The 21000-nt window shown below is 51.3% G+C and overlaps 1 protein-coding gene across 1 annotated transcript in view; it reads right to left on the reverse strand.

Moving 5' to 3' along the window:
• The window catches only part of pmpca (peptidase, mitochondrial processing subunit alpha), a 26328-nt gene continuing 5328 nt past the window's right edge, over window positions 1-21000 (reverse strand). The window contains exons 3-14 of the mRNA XM_078226200.1: window positions 20569-20648; window positions 18497-18579; window positions 14006-14100; window positions 12576-12676; window positions 10871-11054; window positions 8691-8770; window positions 7972-8064; window positions 3750-3868; window positions 2389-2479; window positions 2196-2258; window positions 1172-1316; window positions 1-495 (exon numbers count right to left, since the gene is read on the reverse strand). Of these exons, the coding sequence (XP_078082326.1) occupies window positions 326-495; window positions 1172-1316; window positions 2196-2258; window positions 2389-2479; window positions 3750-3868; window positions 7972-8064; window positions 8691-8770; window positions 10871-11054; window positions 12576-12676; window positions 14006-14100; window positions 18497-18579; window positions 20569-20648 (1304 nt within the window). The 3' untranslated portion in view covers window positions 1-325. The remainder of the gene's footprint in view (window positions 496-1171; window positions 1317-2195; window positions 2259-2388; window positions 2480-3749; window positions 3869-7971; window positions 8065-8690; window positions 8771-10870; window positions 11055-12575; window positions 12677-14005; window positions 14101-18496; window positions 18580-20568; window positions 20649-21000) is intronic.

The raw sequence follows: 21000 nt of genomic DNA on the forward strand, positions 1-21000 counted from the left end.
TTAGTACAACTAAAATTTATATAACCCCCACACCGCAGACTGGTGCATTGACCCAGAACAATCCCAGTCCAGGAGCAGGTGAACTGTAGCAGCATCACTAAGTAAACACATCCAACCATTTCAAATCAGTCTCTTCTCTCCACATTTATATAAAGTAAATCAGACTGTTTCAGTCCCACACCCCATTCCTCTCCCTCTCCAGTCCATTTACACACAATTACATCTCTGCCCAACACAAGCAGCTCACAGACAAATGGCTACAAAACACCAGGACCGTACGTGTAGCATTCCTGTTCTTCAGTCCGGGAAGGGGAGTGAGTACCGTTCACCGGAACAGCCTGTAAATCCGAGGCAGGCGGCCATCCTTGCTGCTCAGAGCCTGCTGGATGTGTTCGTACGTCGGTAAATCACTCAGGTCTCCCAGCGCCGCCACAGCCGGCTTGCTGCGTAACATTTTGGCCGTGACTCTCCTGATATCTTCTGCCGTTACCCCCCCTGGAAACACAACAGGCCACTGTTAGCTACATGTGTTGGGGGTGGGGGGGGTCAGAGGGAGGTTGAGTGCTGTGAAGTGTCAGCTTTTCTTCCAATTGGGATTTTAATCAAGTATGGCTGCTTCCTCAGTGTCTCAGGGGCTTAACTGGATCAGGTTAGGAAGGATGCCAAGGTCTCAGAGAGCGTGCAGTGGAGATTTACTAGAATGTTCCTGTGATGAGGGACGACAGTTAATGTGGAGAGATTGGGGAAGCTGAGAGAAGACCTGAGAGCAGAGCGAGATGAGGGGAGATTTATTGGAGGTGTCCAAAATCACGAGGGGGTTGGATAGAGTAAATAAAGACAGTGTTTCCAGTGGCAGGAGGGTGGGTAACCAGAGGGACACAGATTAAAAGTGACTCGCAAATGGGGAGCTGAGGAGAGTTGTTTCACCCAGTGAGTTGTGATTATCTGGGCTGCGCTGCCCGGACGGAAGGAGATTGAACAGGAACTTCCAATAAATGTTCATGGAGAATATTTCAGAGCTTCGAGGAGTGGGACTAATTGGGTAGCTCTTTTGAAAGGGGCTGAATGGCCTCCTGTGCTGTAGAATTCTGCGAGAATGTGTTAGAGGCAGTAAAACACAATGATCACTCTGCATAGAGTCTAGTTCCGCAATAGCTCCTGTCTAACTCACCAATCATTGTGCAGAGTTCCTGTGGGAGTTTGCGAACTCCAGTTGCCAGCACCTGCCTTCCCACATCCTCGAATATCACTGGCCGAGACTCCAGGTTCATCATCAGCATCGACTTCAGCTGGGTCTTTGCTCGTTCCAGCTCCATCTGACAACAACATAGAGCGTGAGCCTCGATAACCATCTATAACACCCATCCTCTCCATATCTTCCCATCAAACACTCCCAGGACAGGTACAGCACGGGGTGAGATACAGAGTAAAGCTCCCTCTACACTGTCCCCCATCAAACACTCCCAGGGTTAGATACAGAGTAAAGCTCCCTCCAAACTGTTCCATTAAACACTGAAATTAGCCAGGGTAAATTGTGCGATTGCGGACGTGGCCTCAGTTTAAAGCCTCTTCAGAAGACGGCATCTCCAACAGTGCAGCACTGGACCGTAGGGATTGTGTGTTGATGTTCCAGGAGTGTGGCTTGAATCCATAGATGTGAGATTCTGTGGTGAGCACAACAGCCACTGACCAGGGCAGAGAGAAGGACACCTGAATGTTCCAGGCAATCACACTGTTCCTGGAGTGTTTTGCCACTTTCAGTCACACTGGTTGGATGGTAAGAAGTCTCACAACACCAGGTTAAAATCCAACAGGTTTATTTGGAATCATGAGCTTTCAGAGCGCTGCTCCTTCCTCAGCTGAGTGGAGAGTTGGGTTCACAAACAGGGCATATATATAAACAGACTTAATTGCAAGATAACGGTTGGAATGCGAGTCTTTACAGGTACAGACAATGCGAGTGGAGAGAGGGATAAAGTCCTGACCTGGTGTTGTGGGACTTCTTACTGTGCCCACCCCAGTCCAACGCCGGCATCTCCACATCATGGTTGGAGTGGGAGGCAGGTACGGGGCCTTTATACAGCAGCCTCTACCCATCTGCCCAATTGGGTCTCTGTCTGTCCTCCCTTTCTGAGTAGAGTTGTATAAAGTATTGATTCAACGGTGCAATTTCCCTGCAAGATCCACGCACTCACCTCTCCCACCGACCCAGTCATCAAAACAAATTCTCGAGTGATAATTTCCACCATCTCCCTGACCTGAAAAGTGAAAAGGTAAATCGAGGTGAGCAGCTAAGCTGGAAATAACGGAGGAATTAACAGTTCTGCAGTGGGTGTAAATGGTGTAAACTGCCGTCAGCTTCTGGAATGGGGATCGAGGGATCAGTACCTGTCTAGGATCCGCACTGGCATGTATACACAGCAGCCCAGTGTCCTCATAGCTGTGGTGATAGGCAGTGGCATTGTACATCCAGTGGTGTCTGTGGGAGGGAGAGAACTGTTCAGTGTGATGTTCATCATAATCTCCAGGATAAACTGTAGCATATCAATGGATTGAAATTTGAATCACAGAATCCCTACAGTACAGGAGGCAGCCATTCGGCCCATCGAGTCTGCACCGACCACAATCCCACCCAGGCCCTCTCCCCATAACCCCATGCTAGACCCCCCCCCCCGCCCCCCCCGACACAAAGTGGCAATTTTAAACATGGCCAATGCACCTAACCCACACATCCTTGGACTGTGGAGGAAACCGCAGCACCCGGAGGAAACCCACGCAGACACGGGGAGAACGTGCAGACTCCAAACAGACAGTGGCCCAAACTGGGAATCGAACCCAGGTCCCTGGTGCTGTGAGGCAACAGTGTTAATCACTGTGCCACAGTCTCTTTCTCTCCCTATTCAATTCCCAGTGTCAGCTGGGATTAGATACAGGGTTTAGGATACAGGGGTCCTTCAGAATCAGGATTTTGTGGGTTCGAACCCCACTCCATCGTTTTGCCAGAATCCTGGCAGACTTGCCCGGCGCAGTACTGAGGGAAAGCTGCTCTGTTGGAGGTGCTGTCTTTTGGATCACCTGTGCCCGAGATTCTACAGCCACCATTTCAAGGGGAGCAGGGGGGTTCTTCCTGGTATCCTGGGGACAATGTTTACTCTTCAATCAACAGAATAAAAATAGATGATCTGGCCATTACCACATTACTGCTTGTGGGATCTTGCTGTGTAAATTAACTGCTCCATTTCCTACATTGCAACAGTGACTACACTTCAAGAGAGTACGTCATTGACTGGAAGGCAATTTGGAACATCCTGAAGTGGTGAAAGGCGCATCAGAAACAGGAGCCTTTCTGTGCATTCAGCCCCAGACCTGGGTGCCAGCTCCGTGCCCCCCAGGGGGGTGGGTAGCAGCTCCATGCTTGGGGGGGGGTCCTGGGTACCAGCTCCGTGCCCCCTTGGGGGGGCATCTGTGAAGGGGAAGAGGGAGGATGACTTCACCTTTGCCTCTCCTCTCCTGGGGTTGGGACATTTCTGCGGTGGGGAAAACTCTCAGCACAGGAACACACTCCTTAAAGATGGGCCAAATCTCTAACATCACTGGTCCTGCTCCAGATTCCGTTACATCCCACACAACCGGACAGATCCACTCCCTCTCCCTGTCCCCGCAGGTGCCGTGTTCACCCCCCCCCCCCCGCCCCCGGATGGAGCTCTGGTACAGAGAGACTGAGAGAGAGCGCAGGCTGCTGGACCAACCTGTTCAGGACGTTGAGGTAGAGTCTGGTGAACATTCCCTTCCCTGGGCCCCCAGCTGAGAAAGAGCCACCGCCGCCCATCATCATGTTCAGCACAGCGAAGGGGATGAAGTCATCTTCCTGCAACCAAAACGCAAAACTTCCAGTCACCCTCATTGATTACAGAACACAACCCCACACCTCCCACACAACACAGAGGGAGCGTCACTCTGTATCTAACCCCGTGCTGCACCTGTCCTGGGAGTGTTTGATGGGGACAGTGTAGAGGGAGCTTTACTCTGTATCTAACCCCGTGCTGTACCTGTCCTGGGAGTGTTTGATGGGGGACAGTGTAGAGGGAGCTTTACTCTGTATCTAACCCCGTGCTGTACCTGTCCTGGGAGTGTTTGATGGGGGACAGTGTAGAGGGAGCTTTACTCTGTATCTAACCCCGTGCTGTACCTGTCCTGGGAGTGTTGGATGGGGACAGTGTAGAGGGAGCTTTACTCTGTATCTAACCCCGTGCTGTACCTGTCCTGGGAGTGTTTGATGGGGGACAGTGTAGAGGGAGCTTTACTCTGTATCTAACCCCGTGCTGTACCTGTCCTGGGAGTGTTTGATGGGGGACAGTGTAGAGGGAGCTTTACTCTGTATCTAACCCCGTGCTGTACCTGTCCTGGGAGTGTTTGATGGGGGCAGTGTAGAGGGAGCTTTACTCTGTATCTAACCCCGTGCTGTACCTGTCCTGGGAGTGTTGGATGGGGACAGTGTAGAGGGAGCTTTACTCTGTATCTAACCCCGTGCTGTACCTGTCCTGGGAGTGTTGGATGGGGACAGTGTGGAGGGAGCTTTACTCTGTATCTAACCCCGTGCTGTACCTGTCCTGGGAGTGTTGGATGGGGACAGTGTAGAGGGAGCTTTACTCTGTATCTAACCCCGTGCTGTACCTGTCCTGGGAGTGTTGGATGGGGACAGTGTAGAGGGAGCTTTACTCTGTATCTAACCCCGTGCTGTACCTGTCCTGGGAGTGTTGGATGGGGACAGTGTAGAGGGAGCTTTACTCTGTATCTAACCCCGTGCTGTACCTGTCCTGGGAGTGTTGGATGGGGACAGTGTAGAGAGAGCTTTACTCTGTATCTAACCCCGTGCTGTACCTGTCCTGGGAGTGTTGGATGGGGACAGTGTAGAGGGAGCTTTACTCTGTATCTAACCCCGTGCTGTACCTGTCCTGGGAGTGTTGGATGGGGACAGTGTAGAGGGAGCTTTACTCTGTATCTAACCCCGTGCTGTACCTGTCCTGGGAGTGTTGGATGGGGACAGTGTAGAGAGAGCTTCACTCTGTATCTAACCCCGTGCTGTACCTGTCCTGGGAGTGTTGGATGGGGACAGTGTAGAGGGAGCTTCACTCTGTATCTAACCCCGTGCTGTACCTGTCCTGGGAGTGTTGGATGGGGACAGTGTAGAGAGAGCTTCACTCTGTATCTAACCCCGTGCTGTACCTGTCCTGGGAGTGTTTGATGGGGTCAGTGTAGAGGGAGCTTTACTCTGTATCTAACCCCGTGCTGTACCTGTCCTGGGAGTGTTGGATGGGGACAGTGTAGAGAGAGCTTCACTCTGTATCTAACCCCGTGCTGTACCTGTCCTGGGAGTGTTTGATGGGGACAGTGTAGAGGGAGCTTCACTCTGTATCTAACCCCGTGCTGTACCTGTCCTGGGAGTGTTTGATGGGGACAGTGTAGAGGGAGCTTTACTCTGTATCTAACCCCGTGCTGTACCTGTCCTGGGAGTGTTTGATGGGGACAGTGTAGAGGGAGCTTTACTCTGTATCTAACCCCGTGCTGTACCTGTCCTGGGAGTGTTTGATGGGGACAGTGTAGAGGGAGCTTTACTCTGTATCTAACCCCGTGCTGTACCTGTCCTGGGAGTGTTTGATGGGGGACAGTGTAGAGGGAGCTTTACTCTGTATCTGACCCCGTGCTGTACCTGTCCTGGGAGTGTTTGATGGGGACAGTGTAGAGGGAGCTTCACTCTGTATCTAACCCCGTGCTGTACCTATCCTGGGAGTGTTGGATGGGGACAGTGTAGAGGGAGCTTTACTCTGTATCTAACCCCGTGCTGTACCTGTCCTGGGAGTGTTTGATGGGGACAGTGTAGAGGGAGCTTTATTCTGTATCTAACCCCGTGCTGTACCTGTCCTGGGAGTGTTTGATGGGGGACAGTGTAGAGGGAGCTTTACTCTGTATCTGACCCCGTGCTGTACCTGTCCTGGGAGTGTTTGATGGGGGACAGTGTAGAGGGAGCTTTACTCTGTATCTGACCCCGTGCTGTACCTGTCCTGGGAGTGTTTGATGGGGGACAGTGTAGAGGGAGCTTTACTCTGTATCTAACCCCGTGCTGTACCTGTCCTGGGAGTGTTGGATGGGGACAGTGTAGTGGGAGCTTTACTCTGTATCTAACCCCGTGCTGTACCTGTCCTGGGAGTGTTGGATGGGGACAGTGTAGAGGGAGCTTTACTCTGTATCTAACCCCGTGCTGTACCTGTCCTGGGAGTGTTGGATGGGGACAGTGTAGTGGGAGCTTTACTCTGTATCTAACCCCGTGCTGTACCTGTCCTGGGAGTGTTGGATGGGGACAGTGTAGAGGGAGCTTTACTCTGTATCTAACCCCGTGCTGTACCTGTCCTGGGAGTGTTGGATGGGGACAGTGTAGAGGGAGCTTTACTCTGTATCTAACCCAGTCCTTTTTTTGAAAAGAAACTTCTGGCTATTTGCATCAAGTGGCGTTGCTGGCGAGACCTAATTGCGTTCAAAGCTGCCTTCTTGAACCAAGGAGTCTCAGGATTTTGACCAATTCCAAATGAGGATGGTGTGTGACTTGGAGGGGAACTTCCAGGTGGTGGCGTTCCCATGTATCTGCTGCCCTGGTCTTTCCAGGTGGGAGATGTTTGGTGTTGATGGAGCCTTGTTGAGTCACTCTGGTGTAGAGGGAGCCTGTAGATGGCACACACTGCTGCCACTGTTCATCTGTGGTGGAGCGAGTGAATGTTTAAGGGGGTGGATGGGGTGCCAATCAAGCGGGGCTGCTTTGTCCTGGATGGGATTGAGCTTCTGGAGTGTTGTTGGAGCTGCACCCATCCAGGCAAGTGGAGAGTATTCCATCACACTCCTGACCTGACACTCAAGAGCGTCTTGGAATACTCTCCACTTGTCTGATAGATGGTGAGCAGGCTTTGGGGAGTCAGGTGGTGAGTTACTGGCTGCAGGATCCACCACACTCTCAGGCAGTGAATTCCAAATCTCAACCACTCGCTGTGTAAAATACTTTCCTCCTCACATCTTCATTGCTTCTTTAACCCTAACTCTCTACTTCTCAATCCTTCCACCAATGGCAACAGTTGCTCTCTATCTCCTCTGTAAGTCCCCTCATGATTTGGACCATCTCAATCAAATCCCCCCTCGGCCTTCTCTAAGGAAACAAGTCCCAATCTCTCTAATCTGTCTGCATAACTGAAGAACGCTACATTACGTCAGTGATCAGCTGGTATTTGAACGACAATCTCAGAGCTTCGTTATCCCTTTCACTGATCCCAGAGTTTTACTCCCCGAATTAAACGGAATTCCAATTCCGAGCTGCCTGCAGCAGTGTTCTGTATTCATTCTGTCTGGATTTTTAGTACACAGTGCTCCCCAGTGCAATCAATAATTGAAAGCAGATAGTCATAGAGGTTTACAGCATGGAAACAGGCCCTTCGGCCCAACTTGTCCATGCCGCCCTTTTCTTTTTAAACCCCTAAACTAGTCCCAATTGCGTGCGTTTGGCCCATATCCCTCTATACCCATCTTACTCATGTAACTGTCTAAATGCTTTTTAAAAGACAAAATTGTACCCGCCTCTACTACCATCTCTGGCAGCTTGTTCCAGATATTCATCACCCTCGGTGTGAGAAAATTGCCCCTCTGGACCGTTTTGTATCTCTCCCCTCTCACCTTAAACCTATGCCTCGAGTTTTAGACTCCCCTACCTTTGGGAAAAGATATTGACTATCTAGCTGATCTGTGCCCCTCATTATTTTAAAGATCTCTATAAAATCACCCCTCAGCCTCCTACGCTCCAGAGAAAAAAGTCCCAGTCTATCCAGCCTCTCCTTATAACTCAAACCATCAAGTCTCGGTAGCATCCTGGTATATTTTTTCTGCACTCTTTCTAGTTTAATAATATCCTTTCTATAATAGAGCGTTACTTACCAGGAAGGAGCAGCTTTCTAATCCAATCATGATGTGTGAGAGCTCCGGGATGGGAGTGGGTCCCAGACTAACGTCAGTCATGTCCTTCTCCACCTGGGAAATCAGAGACAGTGTTGCTCAGACCATCTCCCACGCTGCTTCCCCATCCACTAAAACAGGAGGCTAGATCGTCTAGTCATCCACATGATCCCTCGCATTGTCCGCCAGGGGGGCACAGAACCCACTACTCTGGAAAACTCCCAGATCCACCCCCCCCACCCCACATCTCTCTTACCCCTCTAGCTCCAGATCCCCAACCCTTCACTCCCACCCCCACTCATCCTCAGAGTAGAGTCATCTCCCCATTACTTCCCCTCAATCCCACCCAGCTAGCAGGGGAGGAGGATGAGGGGATAGCACAGGGCAGATGGAGAGAGAAGCCTCGACATGTCTGGGCTGCCCTCTGTCTCCACCTAGTGTCCAGTGTAGCAGCTGCAGACTTTACACAGGGGGATCTCCAGGCAGCTATTTCCCCAGAGGAATTTTGCAAAAATATACAATCGTAGAATAGTTAAGCACAGGAGAGGGCCACTCGGCCCACTGTGTGTGTGCTGGCTCTCACCTGATGCCACTCACACACCTTTGCCCCACAGCTCTGTACTTTTTTTTTAAAAAGATGATTTAATTCCCTCTTGAATTCCCCTGGGGGATTGATCCCTGCAGCGAGGGCAGTGTCTCACCTTCACGATTCCTCCGGTGTACTGGGCGATAGAGTGGTCCACATTAGTAGGCCTTCCTGACCCCCAAACTGGCGTGACCCCTGTGAGGCATTGAAGAGAGAGAGATTGATCAGTGTTACTAACCCAGCTCTCATCTGGATCCACAGATCCCACCCAGTCTGTCCCCTCTGCACATGATGGGGAGATGCCGGCGTTGGACTGGGGTGAACACAGTAAGAAGTCTCACAACACCAGGTTAAAGTCCAACTTTAACCTGGTGTTGTGAGACTTCTTCCTCTGCACAGTGCCAGCCAGGTGCGTAGCAGTCGTTTCCGGGTCTGTCGATTGCAGGTTTAAGCCACATTTTAGATTCCTGAGCCTACAATCCAGATCCCAACATTCTTAATACAGCCCAAGGGAGCAGCACAGCATCGGAGAGTCAGTACCGAGGGAGTGCCGCACTGTTGGAGATGCTTTCTTTCAGGAAAGATATTTAATTGCGGTTCTGTCTATTTGGGTCGGTTGTTTGAAGTGAAGCTGAACAGCAATTACAGGGAGTTTATAGAAACTGGGATTAATAGAATCCCTACAGCGCAGGAGACCATTCGAGTCTACACCGACTCTCTGGCAGTATCTTACCCAGGTCCTCTGTCCTGCTCTATTCCCGCAACCCTGTACATTTACCACGGCTAATCCCCTTAAACTACACAACTTTGGAGACTAAGGAGCAATTTATCATGGCCAATCCACCTAACCAGCACATCTTTCGGGCTGCGGGAGGAAACCGGAGCACCTGGAGGAATCCCACGCAGACACGGAGAGAATGTGCAAACTCTGCATGGACAGTCACCCGAGGCTGGAATCGAACCCGGGTCCCTGGCGCTGTGAGGCAGCAGTGCTAACCCACTGTGTCACTGTGCCCCCGGGAATCGAACCCGGGTCCCTGGCGCTGTGAGGCAGCAGTGCTAACCCACTGTGCCACCGTGCTGCTCGGGTCCCTGGCGCTGTGAGGCAGCAGCGCTAACCCACTGTGCCACCGTGCTGCTCGGGTCCCTGGCGCTGTGAGGCAGCAGTGCTAACCCACTGTGCCACCGTGCTGCTCGGGTCCCTGGCGCTGTGAGGCAGCAGTGCTAACCCACTGTGCCACCGTGCTGCTCGGGTCCCTGGCGCTGTGAGGCAGCAGTGCTAACCCACTGTGCCACCGTGCTGCTCGGGTCCCTGGCGCTGTGAGGCAGCAGTGCTAACCCACTGTGCCACCGTGCTGCTCGGGTCCCTGGCGCTGTGAGGCAGCAGTGCTAACCCACTGTGCCACCGTGCTGCTCGGGTCCCTGGCGCTGTGAGGCAGCAGTGCTAACCCACTGTGCCACCGTGCTGCTCGGTTCCCTGGTGCTGTGAGGCAGCAGTGCTAACCCACTGTGCCACCGTGCTGCTCGGGTCCCTGGCGCTGTGAGGGAGCAGTGCTAACCCACTGTGTCACCGTGCCGCCCCGGGTCCCTGGCACTGTGAGGCAGCAGTGCTAACCCACTGTGCCACCGTGCTGCTCGGGTCCCTGGCGCTGTGAGGCAGCAGTGCTAACCCACTGTGCCACCGCACCGAAAGAGAAAATGCTGGAAAATCTCAGTAAGTCTGGCAGCATCTGTGAGGAGAGAAAAGAGCTGACGTTTCGAGTCCAGATGACTTTTAGTCAAAGCTTTGATGCTTCCAGACTTGCTGAGGTTTTCCAGCCTTTTCTCTTTCGGTTTCAGATTCCAGCATCTGGAGTGATTTGCTTTTGTGCCACCGTACCGGATTGTCATCGTTTGGGCATCATGGAGGGTTCTGATAGAATAAAACTGGTTTTCACTGACAGAGGCATTGGTAACTAATTTAAAGTAATTGGCAAAAGAGCCAAGGGAGAGATGCAGAGAATTTTGTTAAACGCAGGTTCTGATGATCTGGGACATGCTGCCTGAAGGCAGATTAGATAAGTACTCGATAAAGTGAAACTTGCTGGGTTATTGGGAAACTCTTTCAAAGAGTTGGTACGGGCTTGATGGGCCAAATGGCCTCATGTTGTAAATTTATACAAGTTGGTTTGATCCGTGGGAATGACTGGCTTCTCGTGAACCTGCTTCGTTCTGCAAGTTCCTTTCACCCACTGATACACAAGCAATGAAAGCAGTGGTGTGTTGAACAGGCCGTGCCATGCTATTTCCTCGTACCCAGAAGGTATTTCTTTGCGTGTTCCACCAGTTGGTCATGATCCACTCCGACTCCAGCCAGCACCAACCTGTCCGGAGTGTAGTAATTCCGCAGGAACGAGTGAAGCAACTTCTGATCAATCTTCTCCACGTTCTCAGCGGGGCAGAACCTGGGCAGTCCCACTGTGTTGTCCCGATAAGCTGCCTGGTGGGAGAGAGGAGAAAACTTTCACCCTCGTGCCAACCCCACTCTGCACTCAGCTCTCTCACCCTTCCTCACTCCTCTCCAACCCAGCCACACCTTAAATAAAAAATACTTCCTCTTCATCAGGAGGGGGCTGGAACACAGAGATACCGAGTTATAGTTACCTCAGTTATACCGATATCTGGTTACTGGAGTTCAGACACAGGAAGGATAGATTGGCTACGGAGGGGATCAGGTTACACAAACTGGGCTTGTGTTTCTCCGGTGTAGAAGATTAAAAGGTGATCTAATCGAGCAGTTTAAGATGATTAAAAGTTTCAACAAGGTCAATAAAGAGAAACTATTTCCTCTAGTGTCGAGAATCTAGAACAAGGGGGCAAAAACCATCAAATTGGAGCCAGGCCATCGCAGTGATGTCAGGAGGAGCTTCTTCACACAGAGGACAGTGGAAATGTACATTTGTACAAGTTGGATTGATATGTGGGAATGACAAGCTTCATCCTTGTCTAGCGTAAGCGGGTCAGTACATGAGGGCGGCACGGTGGCAGTGGTTAGCACTGCTGCCTCACAGCACCAGGGACCCGGGTTCAATTCCCGGCTTGGGTCACTGTCTCTGTGGAGTCTGCACATTCTCCCCGTGTCTGCGTGGGTTTCCTCCGGGTGCTCCGGCTTCCTCCCACAGTCCGAAAGACGTACTGGTTAGGGTGCATTGGCCATGCTAAATTCTCCCTCAGTGTACCCGAACAGGCGCCGGAGTGTGGAGACTAAGGGATTTTCACAGTAATTTCATTGCAGTGTTAATGTAAGCCTATTTTCTCCCTCAAAATTGTCGGGGGGGGGGGGGGGGGGGTGTGCAGATCTTTTTGGCGAAGGGGATTAAGGGATAGGGAACCAAGGCGGGTGGATGGAGCTAAGATATAAATCGGCAATTATTCAATTCGATGGCACATTCGACACAAGGGTCTGAATTGCCTCTGCTTTTCTCCTGAATCATGCTGGGGTCCAATCCAACACATGCCCCCCAACCCCACCAGCTGTCCATACCTACTGTTGCACCCCCCCCCCCCCCTGCCCCCTGGTCAGAGGGTCCATCGTTTGAATGTGATGTTAAGGCCCTGTCTGCTCTTGTGTAAATGTAAAGGATTCCAGGGCCATTATTTTGAATGGAGAATGCTCCCCTGCCCAATATTTATCCCACAACCAACAGGAGTTAAAAACAAAATCATCTGGTCATGATCACATGACTATTGGTGGGATCTTCCTGTGCCCGAATCGCTGTCCTGTTTTTGACGTGACAATGATGACTGAGCTTCAAAAGCTACTTCACCATGAGCACTTTGGGACATTGGGAGAATGTGAAAGGCTCTACAGAAATGCAATTATTCCCTTCTTTCTTTCATTCCCCACTTCCTGGGATCAGGAGGAACCGGAGAGGGACCTGGATATTTCGAGTTTCATTTTGTCTCGGGGGGGCTCAGATTATAAACTTTGACCTGTGGTACATTTGCAAAGTAACGTTACCGCATGAATCATCTCAGTCAGCAGTGGCTCAGGGTCTGGTCTCATCTGGAGGTCCTCCAACTCGAAGCGGACAGACAGACGGGTCATCTCCACCTCCTCATCTGAGGGCAAGAACAGACTGATAAAAGACATCAGCTCTGAGAGTGCCGCAGACAACGACTGTCCAAGCCCAGGCCAATCCCACACAGCAGGCCGTGGTCACAGCACACTATCCCTGCCCGCCAGACCTCACCGCCGATAGCTCCAGCTGGCCAGCGTAGCTAGGGTATGGATTGTAAATCTGCCAATCACAGGAGGGAGGTGGGCTGGGGGGGGCGGGGGTGTGTGTGTGTGTGTGTGTGGGAGCCACAGTGCAGAGGGGCAAAACTAACCCCAGACGACGCAAGGGAGTTTGGGGTGAAACAGAGATCAGAATTTGGAGGTGGCCATTCAGCCCGCGGGCCTGTTCTGCTATTGAATTGATGCTAATTAAAGAGGCTGCTCTTTATTTGGGAGCCAGATTAGGCAGTTTTTTTGGGTGTCGCACTTACCCAGTGTCTGTGCGCGTACGCTGTGAAAATAAGGATTAGCATCAAGATTACTGAATGATTTTACCTTCCCTAATGCACACCCAATGAGAAGTGACCTCTGACATTCCCAAGTTACCCCATAGGCAGTGGGAGCACTCTCACCGAGTCAGGAGGTCCTGGGTTCAAGTCCCACTTCAGAACCACGAGACCATAATCCAGATTCATACATACAACGCAGTACTGAGGGAGCATCGCCAGAGGGTCAGTCCTGAGGGAGTGCCAGGCCACCAGAGGGTCAGTCCTGAGGGAGCGCCAGGCCGCCAGAGGGTCAGTCCTGAGGGAGCACCAGGCCGCCAGAGGGTCAGTCCTGAGGGAGCACCAGGCCGCCAGAGGGTCAGTCCTGAGGGAGCACCAGGCCACCAGAGGGTCAGTCCTGAGGGAGCGCCAGGCCGCCAGAGGGTCAGTCCTGAGGGAGCACCAGGCCGCCAGAGGGTCAGTCCTGAGGGAGCACCAGGCCGCCAGAGGGTCAGTCCTGAGGGAGTGCCAGGCCGCCAGAGGGTCAGTCCTGAGGGAGCACCGCACCACCAGAGGGTCAGTCCTGAGGGAGCACCGCACCACCAGAGGGTCAGTCCTGAGTGAGCGCCAGGCCGCCAGAGGGTCAGTCCTGAGGGAGCACCGCACCACCAGAGGGTCAGTCCTGAGGGAGCGCCGCACCACCAGAGGGTCAGTCCCAAGGGAGCGCCACCAGAGGGTCAGTCCTGAGGGAGCGCGGGGTCTGGATGACAGACTTGAAACGTTGGCTCTATTCTCTTTCCACAGATGCTGTCAGACCGCTGAGATTTTCCAGCATTTTGTGCTTTTGTTTCTGATTGCAGCACCCGCAGTATTTTGCTTTTATCTCAGTGCTCATCTTTCCAGTACCTGTTAACCTCGGCTGCAGCACCACGTCGGCGAGGAGACTGATCATCGTCTCCAGACCCTTCACCTCCGCAGAGACTGCAAACATGGTAGTGTCCCTGAAATAGGATTGCAAACAACCATTTATCCCAATGATCATCATCAAACTTGCCCTGAAACTGCTGAAAATATATTTATTAGTATCACGAGTAGGCTTACATTAACACCTCAATGAAGTTACTGTGAAAATCCCCTGGTCGCCACACTCCGGCGCCTACTCGGATACACTGAGGGAGACTTTAGCATGGCCAATGCACCCTACCAGCACGTCTTTCAGACTGTAGGAGGAACCCGGAGGAAACCCACGCAGACACGGGGAGAACGTGCAGATTCCACACAGACAGTGACCCAAGCCGGGAATCAAACCCGGGTCCCTGGCGCTGGGAGGCAGCAGCACTAACCACTGTGCCGCCGTGCATCACAATATTGGATTTTATGATCAGACAGCAACATCCTGGGAGAGAGGCCAGTTTGTCCCCAATCTCATCCGTTGGAATCTTTAGGAGGATTTTCTTCCCTCTCCCCCCACCATGAGAAGCACTCTCGCTCTCCCGTCCACTCCGAGAGCTGCAGCTCCAGCCTCCTGATCAATCTCCCCACCTCTCTGAGAAAGCGGTAAGAGCGGGGGTGTGGTATTTGAAAGAGGCTCAAATCCCCATCAGCTGCACCCTCAGACGAAGGAGAGTGACTCTGAACCAAGTGACTATTGAGCCCGGAGTACGGGATGGCAGATTCCAACTCACCTCCTTACTGATCCAGTCAATGAGATATACAGACTGGGGTAGATAGAATGTGAGAGAGAGATACAAAAACAGGAAGGGCAGGAGACAGACAAGGAGAGGGAGAAATAGAATCCTACAGTGCAGAAAGAGGCCATTTGGCCCATCGAGTCTGCACCAACCACAATTCCACCCAGGCCCTATCCCCATATCCCTACATATTTACCCACTAATCCCTCTAACCTATGCATCCCGGGACACTAAGGGGCAATTTAGAATGGCCAATCAACCTAACCCACACATCTTTGGACTGTGGGAGGAAACCGGAGCACCCAGAGGAAACCCACACAGACACGGGGAGAATGTGCAAACTCCACACTGACAGTGACCCGAGCCGGGATTCGAACCCAGGTCCCTGGAGCTGTGAAGCAGCAGTGCTAACCACTGTGATACCCTGCCGCCCCACTCATCTAATACTCATCTAATTATCGTCCTGACTGGTCAAGGATAATCATAACCACTCCATAGATATTCAGTATCTCAGCCAAGTTCATATTACAAAGATGTGTAGAGGGACAGGTAGTATTGAGGAAGCAGGGGGGCTGCAGAAGGACTTGGACAGGTTAAGAGAGTGGGCAAAGAAGTGGCAGATGGAATATAATGTGGAAAAGTGTGAGGTTATGCACTTTGGAAGGAGGAATGGAGGCAGAGACTATTTTCTAAATGGGGAAATCAGCAAATCAGAAACACAAAGGGACTTGGAGAGTCCTTATTCAAGATTCTCTTAAGGTTAATGTGCAGGTTCAGTCGGCAGTTAGGAAGGCAAATGCAATGTTAGCATTCATGTCGAGAGGGCTAGAATACAAGAGCAGGGATGTATTTCTGAGGCTGTATAAGGCTCTGGTCAGACCCCATTTGGAGTATTGTGAGCAGTTTTGGGCCCCATATCTAAGGAAGGATGTGCTGGCCTTGGAAAGGGTCCAGAGGAGGCTCACAAGAATGATCCCTGGAATAAAGAGCTTGTCGTATGAGGAACGGTTAAGGACTCTGGGTCTGCACTTATTGGAGTTTAGAAGGATGAGGGGGGATCTTATTGGAACTTACAGGATACTGAGAGGCCTGGATAGAGTGGACGTGGAGAGGATGTTTCCACTAGTTGGAAAAACTGGAACCAGAGGGCACAACCTCAGGCTAAAGGGACGATCCTTTAGAACAGAGATGAGGAGGAATTTCTTCAGCCAGAGAGTGGTGAATCTGTGGAACTCTTTGCCGCAGAAGGCTGTGGAGTTCAGGTCATTGAGTGTCTTTAAGACATAGATAGATAGGTTCTTGATTAATAAGGGAAGGCAGGAGAATGGGGATGAGAAAAACATCAGCCATGATTGAATGGCGGAGCAGAGTCGATGGGCCGAGTGGCCTAATTCTGCTCCTACGTTTTATGGTCTTATAACACCCGAGAGTTTCTAACAGTCAGGAATGACTGAAGGGGCTGGGACTCTTTCAGAAAAACAGAGAAGGCTGAGGGGTGACCAAATAGAGATGTTCAAAATTATGAAGCGGTTTAATAGGGTAGATATAGAGAAGATATTTCCACTTATGGACAGACCAAAACTAGGAGTCATCAATGTGAAATAAATCCAATGGGGAACGCAGGAGAAACTTCTTTACCCAGAAAGCGGGGGGAATGTGGGACTCGCTCCCACCGGGAGTGGTTGGGGTGAACAGTATCGATACAATCAAGGGAAAGTTGGATTAACACACGATAGGAAAACGGAATAGAAGGATAGGGTGATTGGGCGAGGTGATGTAGGGCGGGAGGAAGCTCGTGGAGCAGATGGGCCGAATGGCACGTTTCTGGGCTGTAAATAGTTTGTAATGTGACCTTGGAGATGACAGAGCATCAAATCTAATCTCAATCGCCACATGTGAATGCTTTCCCAGAGAGAGATGGCGAGACGGTCAGTGAGCTGGCTGAGTTCCACTCTCCTCCTTACCCATTCCCCATCACCAGACATCTACTTCCGAGGCAGTCCCTGGGAACTGAGCATGACTGGTCTCCACTCTGGTTTAATGGGTTCCGAGATGTCTGATAAGCCCAATATGTGTTTTGCAGACTCTGCTACATGCGAGGCAGTAGGTTTGAAGAGTCGGGTGAGGGGGTGTTTGGAGGTTTCTGTGCTCCTTCCAACGCCTCGACCGTTGCTCATTCCCGATGAAGTCTCTCGTTGTGTTTGGTGCCTTCCCGAATGAACCTTCTCCAACCCAAGTCCCTCTGCCACCCCGAAGTCAGCCCAGGATGGCACCTGGGACAAATGCTCTCTGTAAATGGCACATACACACAGCTAAGCAGTCACCCAGGGACAGCGGGAGTTTGGGGGGACGTTGATGCGAGTTAGCACAGGGACAGCGGGAGTTTTGGGGGGGGGGGGGGGGCAGGGCGGGGGAGTTAGAATCATAGAAACCCTACAGTGCAGAAAGAGGCCATTTGGCCCATCGAGTCTGCACCGACCACAATCCCACCCAGGCCCTACCCCCATATCCCTACATATTTACCCACTAATCCCCCTAACCTACGCATCTCAGGACACCATGGGGCAATTTTAGCATGGCCAATCAACCTAATCCGCACCTCTTTTGGACTGTGGGAGGAAACCGGAGCACCCGGAGGAAACCCACGCAGACACGAGGAGAATGTGCAAACTCCACACAGACAGTAACCCAAGCCGGGAATCGAACCCAGGTCCCTGGAGCTGTGAAGCAGCAGTGCTAACCACTGTGCTACCGTGCCGCCCACTAGCACATTAGATGCGAGTTAGCACAGGGACAGCGGGAGTTTGGGGGGATGTTGATGAGAGTTAGCACAGGGACAGCGGGAGTTTGGGGGGATGTTGATGAGAGTTAGCACAGGGACAGCGGGAGTTTGGGGGGATGTTGATGAGAGTTAGCGCAGGGACAGCGGGAGTTTGGGGGGATGTTGATGAGAGTTAGCGCAGGGACAGCGGGAGTTTGGGGGGATGTTGATGAGAGTTAGCACAGGGACAGCGGGAGTTTGGGGGGATGTTGATGAGAGTTAGCACAGGGACAGCGGGAGTTTGGGGGGGATGTTGATGAGAGTTAGCGCAGGGACAGCGGGAGTTTGGGGGGATGTTGATGAGAGTTAGCGCAGGGACAGCGGGAGTTTGGGGGGATGTTGATGAGAGTTAGCACAGGGACAGCGGGAGTTTGGGGGGATGTTGATGAGAGTTAGCGCAGGGACAGCGGGAGTTTGGGGGGGGGATGTTGATGAGTTAGCGCAGGGACAGCGGGAGTTTGGGGGGATGTTGATGAGAGTTAGCGCAGGGACAGCAGGAGTTTGGGGGGATGTTGATGAGAGTTAGCGCAGGGACAGCGGGAGTTTGGGGGGGGAAGTTGATGAGAGTTAGCACAGGGACAGCGGGAGTTTGGGGGGGGGGGGGGGGGTGGAGTTGATGTAGACTACGCCAGCCGTTCCATTTCCAATAGCACGCATGTGAAATGCGAAAATGTGAACAGCCTGCACACAGTGAGAAGAATTTAACAGGGACGTTCTGGCACTGTCACAGTTCAAGTGGCCCCAGTGCCACCTGGGAACCACAGTTCCCAGACCTACAATTGTTTGAAAATGGTCACCTCGGCAGGCGGTCTGTCTGAAGCTCAGATACCGGAGGAGCAATCGACAGGGTGTTGGAGCAGAGCTGCCTGTCCCTGGCACAGTTACCTGGAAGACTGGCAATCGCAGATCCCTCCATGTTTCTCCAGCGTCAGCAGGATTTCATCCTTGGAGCCAAACTGTGCGGTGGACTGGTGACAAAAACACACTGCCAGTTACCACAAAGCTGCCATCTCAACCCGGACATTAAACACAAGCTGACCAACTAACTACACCTTCCAAAATGCTCAATGCCGTCAATAATCCTGAACATTGAGCAACTGGGATCAGAAACTGCTGAAAGTAAGCGTGTAGGTACAGCAGGCAATAAAGAAGGCAAATGGTATGTTGGCCTTCATAGCGAGAGGATTTGAGTATAGGGATAGGGATGTTTTGCTGCAATTGTATAGGGCGTTGGTGAGGCCACAGCTGGAGTATTGTGTGCAGTTTTGGTGTCCTTATCTGAGGAAGGATGTCCTTGCTATAGAGGGAGTACAATGAAGGTTTGCCAGGCTGATTCCTGGGATGGCAGGTTGTTATATGAGGAGAGACTAAGTCGGTTAGGATTATATTTACTGGTGTTTAGAAGAGTGAGAGCAGATCTCAGATACTTACAAAATTCTAACAGGGTTAGACAGGGTAGATTCAGAAAGAATATTCCCAATGGTGAGGAAATCCAGAACTAGGGGTCATACAAAAGTCTGAGGTCATGTATCAACTGACTCAAGAACAGCTTCTTCTCTGCTGCCATCAGACTTTTGAATGGATTAAGTTGGTCTTTTTCTACAGCCTAGCTATGACTGTAACACTGCATTCTGCACTCTCTCCTTCCCTATGAACGGTATGCTTTGTCTGTATAGCGCGCAAGAAACAATACTTTTCTCTGTATACTAAATACATATGACAATAATAAATCAAATCATAGTGAGGATAAGGGGTAAATCTTTTAGAGCTGAGGTGAGGAGAAATTTCTTCACCCAGAGGGCGGTGAATGTGTGGAATTCACTCCCACAGAAAGTAGTCGAGGCCAAAATGTTGTCTGATTTCAAGAAAAAATTAGATTTCGCTCTAGAGGCTAAAGGGATCAAGGGATATGGGAGGAAGGGGGGATCAGGATATTGAATTCGATGATCAGCCATGATCATAATGAATGGTGGAGCAGGCTCGAAGGGCCGAATGGCCTCCTCCTGCTTCTAGTTTCTATGCAAAGAGACAAGCAGCGAACGAGCTCCGATCAGAGGGACAGGAAGTGATGTATTAACCACAATGCCTCCTGCTGGGATTAGCTTCAAATAAACTACCCCAGGAAAGTCCCAGATTGAACCACTGTCACTGTGGCAACAGTTTTAATATCACTGGTTGGAGGCCTGGGGGTGGGGGGAGGGTGGGGCGTGCAGAGAAAACCAGTCAGCATTCACACCCCTGGCCGTTATCCAGCATGAACAAGGCTGTTTAGACGATCGACAGGTGATCTCATTGAAACGTGGAAATTTCTCACGGCTCTTGACAGCGTTGACGGCTGGAGCCTCGAGAACACGAGTCACACTCTCAGAATAAGGGGCAGAGATTTGGGAACTTTTGGAATTCTCTACTTCAGGGAGCTGCGGATGCTCAGATTCCCGTGCTCTAGGGGATATGGGGACAATGCGGGAGAATGGCATCGAGGTGGGAGATCAACCACCATCTTATTGAATGGCCGAGCAGATTCGAAGGGCTGAATGGCCTGTTCCTAATTCATACATAACAGCAGAATGCCTGCGTGTGTAGAACATCTGGGCCAAGCTAACTGTCCAGCGTGGAGAATAGCCACTTACGGTCAAAGGAGGCCATCCAGCCCATCATGACTTTGCTTTGTTTGAACTGTCCCATTACCCCGCTCTTCCCCAGTCCTGTAAATTCCCTTTAGAAATTTAAAACCGAATCGGCTTCTCTCGCCCTTTCAGGCAGCACCTTCCAGATCACAATAACTCTCTTCAGAAACAAAATTCTCACCTTCCCTCTGCTTCTTTTAATAACTATCTTCACTCGGGCGAGAGGCTGAATCTCAATCTCTATCTGGATGGATTATTTTATAACTCTGAACTCGTGAGCCTGTACTTTACATTTCTGGGTGAAAAGTGGAAAGAGATTTAGTTACTTACAGAAAATGCCAACTTTTCTAGAAAGTGGGAGATCCCGCTCGGATATTTCACCTCGTGTCTCGATCCAGCATTTGCTAAAACTGAAGGATATGACTGTATTAATGAGAGACTCTCGGAGGCAACATCCCACTGAATGTGAAAATAAGAAAGCCCCGAGACCCCGGAGAGATGGTCAGTGTCACCAGCAGAGCTGGGGGGAATTACAAGGCTGAGAGCGAGCTAGAACGAAGGAAGAATTTTGGGAGGGGGTTCTCAGAAGAGAATTGACGCAGGTGCAGTCTCTGGATTTATTGCTGGAACTGGGATGGAGAGGACGGAAGGGACAGAGAATGAACTCAGGGTTGGAGATGGAGCATAAACAGTGAAATAAGGAACATTGAAACCAAACTGGACATGCTCGTTCCCCTCAGAGACACTGAACACCATCATTAA

The sequence above is a fragment of the Mustelus asterias genome, chromosome 13, assembly GCF_964213995.1.
Source record: "Mustelus asterias chromosome 13, sMusAst1.hap1.1, whole genome shotgun sequence".
Lineage (NCBI taxonomy): Eukaryota > Metazoa > Chordata > Chondrichthyes > Carcharhiniformes > Triakidae > Mustelus > Mustelus asterias.